Raw genomic sequence first — 13,204 nt, 5'->3', positions numbered from 1 at the left:
CATCCTGTCAGTCTTTAAAGCCCGTGATGTTCAGGTTTCGCACTGCCTCGCATCTCACCAAGGCTACCCGCTAGCTAGTAAGGCTTGGAAACCGGCGATTGGTGGTTGATCTTCACGTTGCTGCCATTGGGAGTGGGTCTTGAGGTGTCGTTGGCTGGAATTACGAGTAACTTTGTTTAGGCAATGCTGATGCTTGGCAATACGACTCGGATTTTGCCTCTCTTGGCACACCGCACCCAACAACATGCCAACTACCTTATAATGCCGTGGTTGTGTCGGTTTTCATGGATGTAGTTCAACGCCGTCAACGTCTTTCCAACGCTCCCCCCTGTACAGTGTATATATAGGTTAATCCTGACTCTGAGGGTGATTTTTGATTGTCGTTATTGCTTCTTCTACAACGCCAGGAAATAATAGGTAAACAAGATAAGGTAGGTGACTAGGTAAGTTAGCTCGTAACCGGTGCTACGCACCACGGAGATATATGCCTTTATAGGGTGGCATCAGAGAAGGAAATTTGATACCAGGACTGTCAAGCGAGTCTCCCTTGAACCGCCCTCTAACGACATTGCAGCATTCGGCCATGAGATATTCTTTGATGATATATAAGGTACCTGATGTACCTATCCTCCAAGTCCATGGGCCTAAAACCCCTCTCGGCCAACTTTGACGCACTCACACCGTGATGCGCGGCAGTGTTAGCGGTCTCGAAAACACAAATAATCCGGGACCTTTTATAGGGAAATACTTGGCAGAAGCCTCACATTGAAAACCAATCTACCGTAAATGGATCAACGGATTGTCGAGTTAACCCTTGGTCTCAGTCCAAGCTTCTTCACTTTATAGTCTGAGATTCTTCTGTCCGTTACCCCAAGATTATCAGGTGTCAGTCCAGCTTGCATTGTCTCTAGTCTGAGCTTACTCAATAAAGTACCTGCAACTACCTAGTAATCTGAACCCTTTTCTGGCCACACATTCCCAATACCGAGTTGTACGGCATACCTTACCACCACTACGTGAGGGCTCTGTCCTCGTCAGAGCATTCATGGCATAAACCTGGAGACGTGTTAGGATGGATACCTACGTACTTTCATGTTGCGGTTAGTTGAAGGGCATGATAAAAGTGTAACTTCTTCGGCCTTAGGTAACATCAACATGACGCCGGGAGTTGGGGAATATCTGTATGCTGGCGCCTATAACTACGCGCACTTTACCTCTGGATTATTTAGTACCTGAAAATCTTTCATCACAGTTTGACCTTAAAACACAACTTAATTAAAGACTTCACGTCCAATCTGATCGAGGACGTCATGATGGTCCACGCCCCAGGTGTCACATTCCCTCGACACAACATCCCTCACCCAATTCCCCCTGGGAACAAACCGAGCCTTGAAAGGCAATGCTTTCGTAACCAGTCCATCAGTGCCTTTTGTATCCACGTCCACCGGCGCACCCAACTCATTCAACTCAGGCATGATATCAAAAGCCCACAACAGCCGTGCCACCGCTATCCACAAGCCATTCCGCGCAACATGCCGGCCGGGGCATATCCGGCGTCCATACCCAAACCCAACGATGGGAAGCTCCTCTCCCAACCACCGCTCCGGCACAAACGCTTCCACATCCGGGCCAAACACAGCCTCCTCCCGTGTAATCGCCCAATGATTCGGAATCACCACCGAGTTGGCAGGAATCCGCCAACCCTCATAGCTGCTCTCCACCTTGGTAAAATGCGGCACCCCCGCCGCGCCCGCTGGCCGCCACCGCATCAACTCGTTCACAGCAGCAGTAACATACGGCAACCCAGCCCGGTCATCAAAGCTGGGCAACCGCCCCCGTCCAACAACCCGATCCAAGTCCCCCTGTGCCTTGTCAACCCACCCCCTATGGCCCTCAGTAACACAAGCCAAAACAAACCACATGATCGTCTCCGTGCTCGCATCAAGCGCAGCATCAGCCATAATCCCAATATCCAACGCTAACTCATCCACAGACATAACAACCTTCCCCATCCCATTAACCGCCCTCTTCATCTGCCGCGCAACATTCCAGCTCCTCCCATACAACCCTCTCTCCAAATTCCCCACGTGAATGGCCCGTTGTTTCCCCCAGTGCTCCGCCGCCTCCGCCTTCCAAGGAGCCAAAAACCCCGGCAGCCGGTTCAGCACAGGGAACGAATCAACCAGATACTTTCCCACCTGCGCCAGCTGGTCGAACTCGTGGTTTACAGCGTGAGCCTGAAGCAGGATGGCATCATTCACCTCGCGGACCCTCTGCCCGTAAAAGAGGGTGTAGATCACGCTGGCGGTCATGCGCTCTATTTCGTCGTGGGGGTTGATTGGTTTCCCACCCCCACGTAAAAGGTCAACGAGGAGCTGTTTCGACTCCAAGTCTTGGATCTTGACGTAGGCCTTTGCCGCTCGTTCGCCCAGCACGGGGCTCTCGAGCTTTTGGTGGAGTTTGAAGCGTTGGTCGTATGGTCGGAGGAGCATGTGCATTCCCTGGAGGGCCAGCTCGTGCGCGACGACAAAGTGAGGTCTGTTCGAGAAGGTGGCACCTTGTCTGGCGAGGAGGTCGTGGGCTGCTTTGTTAGTGCTGAGGACGATGACGTGCTGGCCGGCCATGTTGAGGTGGAGGACGGGGCCGTAGGTTTTGGCCCAGGTGTGGAATTGGAACCATGGGTGGGTTTTGGGTGCTTGGTGGAGGTTGCCAATGATGGGAAGGGGAGGTGGGCCGGGTGGTAATGGGAGGGAGGAGAATTTGGACGTTTTTTTGGAGGTGATTGCCCTGGTGAGGAGAAGAAGAGACACGATGACGGCGGTGGCCGTTGTCCAAACATGTAGGGAAGACATTTGATGTCGTCTAGCAGGTGGAACGGTGGCGGTGGCGGTTGATCTGGGAGGTATTTCAAGGGGGAGGGGGGGAAACTACCATCCCATATCACTTTGGTGCCTGACCGAGCAACGTGATTATGCAGCAGGTCGTTGGTAATTCGTTTTCTTGACATGAATCCATCAGGCTCTCAGCCAACAAGTTCCCAACCTCCAACAAGTGGTGAATAGTTGGATAAAAAATGTTCCGTCAACCTCGACTGGCCTGGTTGATGACATTGCAGCCATGTCAGCACCAACCTGCATTGTACACAGTAAATTCAAACTTTTCACACTCAATCTGAGCGGACCGAGCTATCCCATTGATCTACAGCGTCAGATCCCGTTCAACCACCATAGCGTCACCGTGAAAGCATTACGCGGGAATAAACAACAAGCACTGTAACCATGCAATCGGGAGACCTCTGGTTCATCCCATCCTTAGGTATGGAAAACATCAGGCTCTCCGGTCGCTAGAGCCGCGGCGGGCCAAATGACTGGCAAAATATAGGACAAGTCTCTATGCATCCTCCTGGATCAGTTATTGGGTGAAAAAGAACGGGCAGTCTTTCGGGGATTGGTCGTTCGAGCTATCTGGTTGGTCTTCGAGCGGATAGATGACATTGAAGCTCAGATCGAGTCTGGCCAAATGATATGTAGAGCTCGGATGATGTACTATTGGGAGATAACAGAAGTTGACATAAATACAAGCCTTGGGTAAGTAGTCGTGATAAGCACCTTAGACAATAAGTCAACGCGGAACCCAGCATTGTCTCTTGAGTTCAACTCCAACGCAGATGTGTCAATTGCGTTACAACCTAACCACAACAGAGAAGCGGTCAACACATCCATCACGAAATTGAAGCTAGAAAATTCACCCTTGGTCGGTAAGATCGCGGTGTTCAGGTTCGTCCGAGGTGCGTGACAAGTGCGAGGAGAGTAAGAAAGCTGCATCTCTTCGGGCTTGTGATGTACAGCCTACACCTAAAACAGCTTATACCCGTAGCACAAGCAGTCGGAAACATCCCTGATAGGGAAGTACTGTGGAACACAACAGATGCAGGCCCAAGAACCTATCGTCTGTAGAATGTCAAGAACCAAGCACGGTATTTGCTGGGAGATACAGCTTGCAATATCAGTCCGTCCTGGTTCGTATCCCGTCGGGTTCTAGTCCCGCTTTAGCTTTATCTCCTACTCTTGCCTTCCCGAGCAGTCTCCGACTTTTGAGGCTATGATGAAATTGAGGATGATGCCGGTCAGCAATATTACATCCCACCGTCTCGGCTCGCACGAAATGGCCCCGTTGTACGGCAGCAGATGTATACTGGAGATGGGCAAAGTCCGAAGATGACGGCTCTTTGCATAGCAGTAGTGAGAAGACAATCCAGACACAGTCAAAACAGACTTAAAAGGTGGTCGTATGTCTGTTGTCCAACGTAGCCGTTTCAGTTCCGTCAAGGCCTTTCCAGCTGCTGCCACCATGGCGACTTCTGTCCCGCGTCCACCGGCACATGCCGCCCTTGTTGTCAGATCTCTCCCCTCAGCCTCAGCAGAGGAACGTGAGAAGATTCTGGAGGATGTTGAGTACAATGTTTTTGCCTTCCCCGCTGGGCTCCTTACTTGTGACTTTCTGTCAGACTCTGGCACCTCGGCTATGACTGATGTCCAATGGGCAGCTTGTAAGCGAATCCTCCCATTCCGAATACAGCTGGCAAAGCCACTGTGACTGACCTGATGATGAAGTGGTGAGAGGGGACGAAAGCTACGGTCGTAACTGGGGTTATTACTGCCTGCTGGACGCCTTCCGCGATATCTTTGAGCGTGGCACCAATCGACACAACGTCATGGATAAGGTGCTGGCAGGTAAGACCGATGTTGCGTTTTACCAGACCAAGCTACTCGTATCCTCCAAAGGGGGCTTCGTGAATGGTGGCCGCCATCAGCTCGAGCACCCCAACTTCTTCATCCTGCCGCAGGGGCGTTGCGCCGAAACCCTCCTCTTCTCCACCATGAGCGCCATGATTGCAGAAGGGTACGGCTCGCATCCTGAGCATGGCAAGCCCGCTGCCATCATCAGCAACGGGTTCTTTGACACGACGGGGGCAAACGCCGCTGTTGCGGGCTTTAACCTTCAGACCTTCACGCAGCCGGGCTTGACGGATCCGTTCCCATCGGCTTTGATTGGTGTCAAGAACAACTTCAAGGGGAATTTGGACCTGGCCGCCACCAGGGCCTACCTGGAAGCGAACCCCGGGAAGGTCAGCATGATCTTGGTGACAATCACAAACAACTGGGCCGCTGCACAGCCTGTTTCGATGGCGAATATTCGCGGTGCCGCTTCTCTGGCCAAATTCCATTCGATACCATTGTTCCTGGACGCTTGTCGGTTTGCGGAGAATGCCTACTTCATCCAGAGATATGAAGATGGATATGCAGACAAAAGCATTGCCGACATCGTTCAGGAGATGTTTTCATATGCTGAGGGATTCACCATCAGCTTGAAGAAGGACGGGCTTGCGAACATGGGCGGTGTGCTGTGCTTCCGTGACCAAGGTCTGTTTGCACAGAGATACGAGGGCATTGGGATGTTGCTTAAGGAGAGGCAGATCCTATGTTATGGGAATGACTCCTATGGCGGCAGTACGTTGCATCTGTCATTATGTCTCCGGGTAGTAATACTAACACGCTGTCTCTTCAGTGAGCGGCCGTGACCTCATGGCAGCCTCGGCTGGTCTGTATCAAGTCACCGACCAAGCCTACCTTTGCCACCGCATCACACAGGTCCAATCATTTGCCCAGAAGCTCCAGGCAAATGGCGTCGCAGTGCTGTCTCCCCCTGGCGGTCACGCGGTCTACCTTGACATGGACCAATTCTTCTTCGGGTGCAACAGGAAGCTCGAGGACTTTGCCGCCGTTGGCTTCACGCTTGAGCTGATCAAGAAATACGGCATCCGTGCTGCCGAGGCCGGCCCATTCGGTTGGGCGTATGATCTCAAGCCGATCGAGGAGCGTTCCAAGATTCCCAATCTCGTCCGCTTTGCCGTACCACGTCACGTGTATTCTGATGAGCACATCGACTACACTGTGGCAGCTATCAGGGACTTGTATGAGCGAAGGCACACGGTCCCCAATGCTGTCATCACTCGCGGCAAGCACATGAAACTTCGCCACTTCTCAGCAGGCTTGAAGCCAGTTGCGGTAGATCAAGCTATCAATGACAGCTTTCTCGGCGAAGCAAGCAGGCAGCTGAGGCATCTCTCCACCGCAACTGGACAAGACGCTGCCGCCGCGGAGGAGTTGACCCAAGCCCTTGCCCTTGTGACTGGTGAATGGGGTAAGATGGCGGTTCCAAAACAACTCGACACGACACGGTGGACGTCCGGCGTCAGCAACGACGGATCCGCGGTCGAATACTCGGTTTCCATCGATCAGGGTACCGGGAAAGCCGAGTTGCGCTTCTTGACCGAAGCCCAACCTCTTGGGAACAGCTGGGCACATCTTGTCGAGGCTGCACTACGCGTCAACCAAGATATTAGGAAGAGCTATCCTTCCATTGTCTCACTCGAACGCTTCGATGCGATCCGTGATCTCTTTTTGCCCCCATCCTCCCCCACAGAAATGAAGTTGGCAGCCTGGCACAGCTGTGCTTGGTCAACGAGCAAAGGACCGCAATGGAAGATCTACCTTGACCCATGTGCCGCGGGAAAAGAAAATGCTACCCAAACAGCCCGAGAGGCTTTCTCTCGGCTCGGCTTGGATACGGGGTGGCGGTTGATAGAAGGGCTTCTTGGTCCCAATGACCGTGTGATTTATTTTTCGCTGGACTTGGCGTCCAACACTGAGGAGGCCCGTGTGAAGGTGTACATTGCGCATGGCGGAGCCGATGCCACGTCCCGAGCCGTCGTGGCTGAAGTCGCGCAGAAACATGCCAGCATATGTCCTGACGCCGACGCCTTTGAGATTCAGCGCTTCTTTGCCGCCATGGCTGGGGATGAATTTGGTCGGGACAACAGCTCGAACGGAAGGAAGTCTCTGATTTCTTGCTTTGCCTTCTCAGGAAAGACTGGTGAGCGACCGGTAGGAACAGTGCACTTCCCTGTCGATGCTTATGCGGCGGATGATGCTGAGGTAAAGAGAAGGGTCGATGGATATTTGATCGATGTAGGCGCATCGGTCGCGGCGAGGGAGAGATATGCCATGGTGTTGGCTGCTGCCCAGCGGAGGCCTTTGAGTGACGGGCGGGGTATGCATGCCTGGGTCAGTCTGAAGCAGCGCGCTGGGGGAAAGATGGACAATACCCTGTATCTCTGCCCAGAGATGTTTGGGCCTCGTGGTGCGTTCTGACTCTTTTAAGTCTGGAGAGTGTTAAAGCAGGAAACTGCGTGGCGATGGATAGTGCGATAGATATTACGGGACCGGAACATGTTCTGGAAGAAAGCGAAGTGCAAGAGCTCCTTGAAACCAGCATGGAGAAATGGATCCAGTAGATAGCGTTGTGTAGGCATCGATCTTCGCCGAGATATTTGAGGTTTCGATAAACTGGCATCGACTGTTTAATCGTGATTGGCATCATTGCAGCTATTCTCATCGCATAGTACCCCCGTAGACAACAGCTGTGAGGAATTGGATTCCGGGTTACGTTATTATCTGGCTCACAATCCAACCACCGACGGCCACCATGCAGTGAACATGATGACGACCACGGTCAAAACCATCCAATTGATGCTGGAGTCGCGACAAGAGTACCTCGAGTTGTCGAAATACCCAGGATTGATCTCAAAAATTGGTGAATTCATCAAAGATTGTCATGTCTCTGGGTAAAAAGTAGTCTGATATTTGAAAGCTCTGGTAGACAAGGCTGGTCCTCAAAAGTGAGTTTGGATCGCATCTCTTAGTTGCCAAGCTCTTAGACTACTGTAGCAAATGGGTCCTCAACATCGATACGCGCCTCGACCTACGCTTCCGCTTCCGTGGCCGCCCCAAACGCTCCTCCTCATAATGCTTAGAAAAGCCGAACTCGTCAAGATCATAGCAGCCATCGTTCTTCAAGGTAACTCTTCCAAAGTAGCCGCTATCACGTGGATTGGGGCTTTCCATTCCTAGCATCTCATCAGTGGGATCGTCGGGCCCCGGTTGTGCTTCTCTTCCTAGGGGAGCGCGACCTAGAATTCTTCTAGATCTGCCTGCACAACTCAGGACTAGCCTCTTCGGTCTCCCATTCACCCCTCTCGCAACTCTAGAGAAGCAGGCGCCTCGGCACAAACGTCGAGGAGAGAGACACATCGAAGACATGGGGGCTTAAAATGGTCTAGGCAAAATGGGCAAAGAGATACTCCACTGCCAAGGTCGTGGGGATGGGGTAAAGGGCGCGGTTATGCCAGAGGTTCGGAAGCTATCGGCTGCGCGTCGAGTTGTAGGCGTGTAGAACGAGCTGGGGAACAGCTGGCTTGTCATGTACGCTGCGAATGGTGGCAAATGGCCCAATCTCAAGTTCATTGTATTTTCGATGATTCCTCTTAGTTCTACAGGCTCGCCCGCCCTTCGGCCCGCTCTATCCCTCACATCCTTGAGTCTCAGACGCAGAATCGCGTGAAATCTACTTCCTAGCCTACGTAAATTGTGAGCAACTTGGAAGTACTCTGGCCTGTGCTCACTCGCAGAGGGTTAGGGTCTGGTTCATAGTAGAGTGTTTTCACTCGTGATACCAGCAGCATAAAATCACTGCATCAAAGCTATCAACCTTACATATTGTCTGCATAGCTTCATGCATATCACTTATCTTCCAAAGTTCATGCCCTATCATGTCACAGAATCTCAAACACTCGAGACGTATGCTAGCCTCCAAAATGCCGTAACAAGACAGTCAATCACCTTCCCATTATCAGAACACAACTAGCCTACGTAAAGTATCTCAATGCCTGAAAGAAAACCTCCAGCTCATTGTCAACTCCCAAATAGGCCTAATATCCATAGCTAAAACCCCCTTCAATAACTTCCAAACACATAACAAGTCCAAGCCAAAACCTCCAAACAACAAGATAACTCAAGTCAATATCCCTCGATAATAGCTCAACGCCTTGAACTATCAGTTCATGGCCTCCGAATGATAGCTTGAGGACTTCTCGTATCATGCCAGGGCCTATAAATCATAGTTTGAGGCCTTCTACCATCATTGCAAGGCGTGTCAATTACATTCCAAGGCCTACCAATGATAAATTAAACGCCTTCCACTATCTTCCCACCCCTCCAGCTTCCTCTTACACACCTATTAATAAACGCCATACGCCGTCGACTCACCCCTCTGAGACCGCTAACTACGCCTAAAGACTTCCGTCGCAAGTCGTCAGTTAGCAGCCAACACCCACTCCTAACTCGGTGCAAAGCCCCCGGCATCAACCACTACACCACAAAAGTATTTTAGCATGCCTCGAACGTGTCCACCCCTTCCAAAGCCCTAAGCTCGATGCCCAAACTCCCTCAAACTATCCTCGTTGGTATAAACCACCCGGTGATCATGTTTAAGACACTTCTCAAACCCATCAAAATCCCTCTCCGCCAGCGACCCCGGCACAGCGAACGGATCCTCCGTAAACTTAACGGGAGCCACATCAGCCCCCAAATCACACCTCAACACAGTTCACCCAGTCCCAAACTCCAGATCCTCAAAAATATCGTCCTGCCCCTCCGACTCCCAGTCAGACACGTCGCGATTCTTGATCTCGACCCGCTTGCGCACGGCACGACCAGCGCCTGCCAGCGCGGGGGATTCGTCTCCGAACGCATGACCGGCGTGCTCGGCCGCAAAGCCCACACGAGCTCTCTTGCTGCTTCCACCAGCCGCAGGGTCAAACTCGGGCTGGGTCCTAGACCGTTTGGCCATGACTTTGGGCCCCCGGGGTCGGGGCCGGAACCGAAGAACCAGGGGCACCACCACCACCACCACCTCCTCCTCCTCCTCCTCCTCCTTCGCCTTGGAAACAGCACCCAACGACGACTCCCTTCTTTCCTTCTTCAAAAGCCCGTCCGCGAGAACCTCGAGCTTGTCCTGGCTAATTTTGCCGCCGGCGGCGGCCTTGGCAATAGTCAGAAACCGCGACTTCTCTTGTTGGAATTTCTCCTCGAGTCGCTGAATTTCGGCTTCCTGATCGTTGTTCATGTGGCGGAACTCTGCCAAGACGAGTCGGTGAACTGCTTCGAAATCGCAGCCTCGATGGCCGATTCGAAGGTCTTGGTAAACGCCTCCACGCGGTCGTCGTTGTGAGACATCTTGTGAGGTGTGGTCGGGAAATAACTAGGGGTTGAACATATAAGGCGAGGGGTTCAGGTTATCTTGCGAGGTGTTCAGCTTATCTTGTAAGGTGTTAAGGTGTTTTCGTGAGGTGGTTCACGTTATCTTGTGAGGTGCTCTGAGAAAAAGGATCAGGCGTGTAATTTAGCTGGCAGGGCCTGAGCCAGGTGACCAGACACGTCCCTTGGTTGTGTGAGAAGACCTTGTTCGGTGGTTGTCGTAAGTAGGTAGAGAACGCGACCGTATTTGCGGTTGTGTGAGTCGACTAGGTGTGGCCGGGGGGCTATTTGGAAAGAGCGACAGCGAAGGCCACCACCGAAAGCCGCAATCTGGTTGGTCAGAAGGTGCAATTGCAGAAGGGTTGGTAGATATATAAGCCCTTTACTCACCAAGCTAACTTTGGAACGTTGAAGAAGCCGTTGATATATGCACCCACTCTGTCACTAGCCCAGGTACACCGTGTGTCGTTCACCCAACTTTCACGCACCAAAACATCGCGTTTAACCCTCTTCTTTATTACGGTTGCGGTTTAAACATCCTCAGCAAACAGTCCGTAGTTTGCGGCAGAAGTTCAGCTCTGAGATCATTTTATTTCAGACTACCAACCGCGGATCACAGATCATCGCCGAATCCCATATCTTGTGTGTCTTGAGGGCAGCGATAACCTCGGCTAGCAATTGCCCTCGCTGCCCTTGGGAAAACGAACAACCACACTCCACTTGTCATCCTTGTATGTCCCTTGCCCCTTCACCTTGGTCAATCCCGCGCAGTTGTCGAGAATGCCCTGAGCCAGGTCGGCAATCTGGCCCCAATAAAGTTCCTTGTCTCCGGAAGAATCCTGCGTAGTATTGCTCCGGAAGAATCCTGCGTGGTATTGCTCCTGTCAGACATCATAACACATAGCAGAGAAACATGGCAACATACCTCATTGCACCAATATATAGCAGAGTCCCACGAGCAGCTAACACGCCCGCAGTTCTTGGGCCCAGGCCCATTCTTGGCCTTGCCCGGGATGGCACGCAGATAGTGGATGCCCCACTTGATGGCCAAGATGTTGGCCATGTCCGTCTTGATCTTGCAGTCATATGTCGGGTCTTTGAGGGCAGCCAGCGCAGCCAGCGAAGCGCTAACGTAACTAACATCACCCAGTCCGGCCTGGAACGTCTGGTTCCAGCCGGGATAGCCAGTGTCCATCTTGGCGATGGCCTGCTGGATGGTGCCCTCGACAGTCACCGTGGCGTCGTTGGGGTCGTCGGGCTTGACGGGAAGTTCCCAGTAGACGGGAACAATGGTGAAATCATCAACATCGTCGAGGGTTAGACCGGGGGTTGCGGGAGCGGCGTGGACAAACTGCGTCATGGTCAGAAATGCACGAAGAAGGGAGTGAGCCTCGGACATACGCCACAGAGCGCCAAAACGCTGGGAATGATGGTGATGAGTGAGATCATGGTGAACTGTGAATGCAAAGCAAGATTGGTCTTGATTGCTCTGTGAATGAGGAAGAGAGTTGAGTGCGGTAGAAGCCATCAATGAATACCTGGGGGTTTGCCCTGCCCACTCCTGATTCCCTAGCAAGAGCAAACTAGGAGCATCTCTTTGTGGAAGGCAAGGCATCAGCACACTCGGCCGTATCAGACCCGTGGCCGCTTCTCAACAAATACATAACTGGATCTAACTCCCGTCCACGCAAGTGCTCCAAATTTGGCATCGCTGCTCGGCCATTGGGCCCAACAGACAATTTTCAAGATAGCCGCAAGTTGCTCCGGCCCTTTGTTCAACGATGTCATTGCTCTTCGAATAGTATCCGCTCTTTGCTGAAGATGTTTCGGTGTTTATTTTGATTCACAAAGGAAATATTGTACATGTGCAGTATGTAAGGTATGGTGGTATTATCCAATTGTTCTGACGCCTTCTACCATCGTCCTGGTGTCTCTTCGTGCCCAGCCCTTTAGAGCTCATCCTTGACAGCCTCGGTGGCCTCCTTGACGGCCTCGGTAGCCTCCTTGACAGCCTCCTTGACAACCTCAGTCACAGCGGGCTTCTCAGCCTCTGTCTTGGCCTCGGCTTCAGCCTGCGAGGAGCTCTCTGCTACCTCCTCTGTTTCGCCCTCCTTGAGCTTGACAACTTGAGCCAAGAGGCTAAACTCGATGTCGCGCTCGCCCTTCGACCTCTGGGGCTTGCTGTGGTAGATGGGGTAGCCGATGACACCGCCATCCTTGGCCTGACCAGAATACTTGGCAAGATCCAACATCTCGTCTGTTATCACGGTAGAAGTTAGCATCCACATCAGACACACCATCGCAACAAACAACATACCGTCACACCCGCTGTCCTCGCCCAGCCAGAGTGGGAGATTCTCATAGATGGCCCCTGGGGCGAAGATGAGGACTCTCCTGTCGTCCTTCTCTCTGAACTCAGGAGTGGGCTCCTTTGGAACGGGCACCTGCTTGAACACTCTGGTCCCTGGCGCGGGTCTGGCAAACAGGGCAAAGAGACCCTGGCCGGGGAGCTCCTTGCGCTCCTGCTCTTCGATCCACTCCCTCACCTTGAGGGGCACAGTCTCGTAATCCATCTTGAGGATGTTGCGGTCGTAGCCGTGGTTGTCAATACCATCCCATCCACCAGGGTACTCGCGCTCGGCAAAGACATCCTTGAGGGCGTCGCGCCATGGGAGCAAGCCGAGGGGTGGGTTCTGGGCCAAGTCATCGAGCTTGAATTCTTCGGCCTTGAATGAGCGCTGGACCTGGCAGGTGGCTTCGTATTTGGCGGCGCGGGAGGACTGGAAGGGGTTGGGCCACTTCCAGTTCGGCATCGGCGCCGGCTTGCCTGGCAGACGCTTCTCGGTTTCTGGTACGTTGGGGCCGAGGGCGGAGGTGGTGGAGGCGAGGAAGCTCGCGGCCATCATCCAAGAGTCGACTTTCATTTTGCCGGTAGTGTGGTGTAGAGGACTAGTGGCGGCGGTCTGGTGGTGGTGTGGTGGTGGTGTGGTGAAGTCCGAGGAGGAGAGAGACACAGGACTCGCAGCTCAGGAGGGGGGCCTCAAGTA

General features: G+C 52.8%; 5 protein-coding genes across 5 annotated transcripts; 1 reads left to right on the top strand and 4 right to left on the bottom strand.

Annotated features, from left to right (window-relative positions):
* Positions 1-1,271: 1,271 nt before the first annotated feature.
* QC764_401100 (uncharacterized protein) lies at positions 1,272-3,007 on the bottom strand (the record flags this gene model as incomplete). Its single annotated transcript, XM_062946378.1, has 2 exons — positions 1,272-2,895; positions 2,958-3,007. 2 exons carry the CDS (start codon positions 3,005-3,007, stop codon positions 1,272-1,274), a joined length of 1,674 nt encoding a protein of 557 aa, XP_062799969.1.
* A 1,334-nt stretch (positions 3,008-4,341) lies between these two features.
* On the top strand, positions 4,342-7,499 carry QC764_401090 (putative secondary metabolism biosynthetic enzyme). The gene is made up of 3 exons (XM_062946377.1): positions 4,342-4,549; positions 4,614-5,510; positions 5,569-7,499. The coding sequence occupies exons 1-3, from the start codon at positions 4,351-4,353 to the stop codon at positions 7,212-7,214; spliced, it is 2,742 nt and encodes a 913-aa protein (XP_062799968.1). The 5' UTR covers positions 4,342-4,350; the 3' UTR covers positions 7,215-7,499.
* A 2,008-nt stretch (positions 7,500-9,507) lies between these two features.
* On the bottom strand, positions 9,508-10,136 carry QC764_401055 (uncharacterized protein; the record flags this gene model as incomplete). The annotated part of the gene is made up of 2 exons (XM_062946376.1): positions 9,508-10,007; positions 10,037-10,136. 2 exons carry the CDS (start codon positions 10,134-10,136, stop codon positions 9,508-9,510), a joined length of 600 nt encoding a protein of 199 aa, XP_062799967.1.
* Positions 10,137-10,664: 528 nt separating this feature from the next.
* QC764_401053 (uncharacterized protein) lies at positions 10,665-11,606 on the bottom strand (the record flags this gene model as incomplete). The annotated part of the gene is made up of 3 exons (XM_062946375.1): positions 10,665-10,996; positions 11,083-11,508; positions 11,559-11,606. 3 exons carry the CDS (start codon positions 11,604-11,606, stop codon positions 10,829-10,831), a joined length of 642 nt encoding a protein of 213 aa, XP_062799966.1. The 3' UTR covers positions 10,665-10,828.
* A 500-nt stretch (positions 11,607-12,106) lies between these two features.
* QC764_0060980 (uncharacterized protein) lies at positions 12,107-13,081 on the bottom strand (the record flags this gene model as incomplete). The annotated part of the gene is made up of 2 exons (XM_062940512.1): positions 12,107-12,414; positions 12,475-13,081. 2 exons carry the CDS (start codon positions 13,079-13,081, stop codon positions 12,107-12,109), a joined length of 915 nt encoding a protein of 304 aa, XP_062799965.1.
* Positions 13,082-13,204: the final 123 nt, after the last annotated feature.

The sequence above is a fragment of the Podospora pseudoanserina genome, chromosome 4 (genome assembly GCF_035222485.1).
Source record: "Podospora pseudoanserina strain CBS 124.78 chromosome 4, whole genome shotgun sequence".
Classification (NCBI taxonomy): domain Eukaryota; kingdom Fungi; phylum Ascomycota; class Sordariomycetes; order Sordariales; family Podosporaceae; genus Podospora; species Podospora pseudoanserina.
The sequence above is the reverse complement of the archived record's forward strand: the minus strand, read 5'-3'. Positions and strand labels throughout refer to the sequence as shown.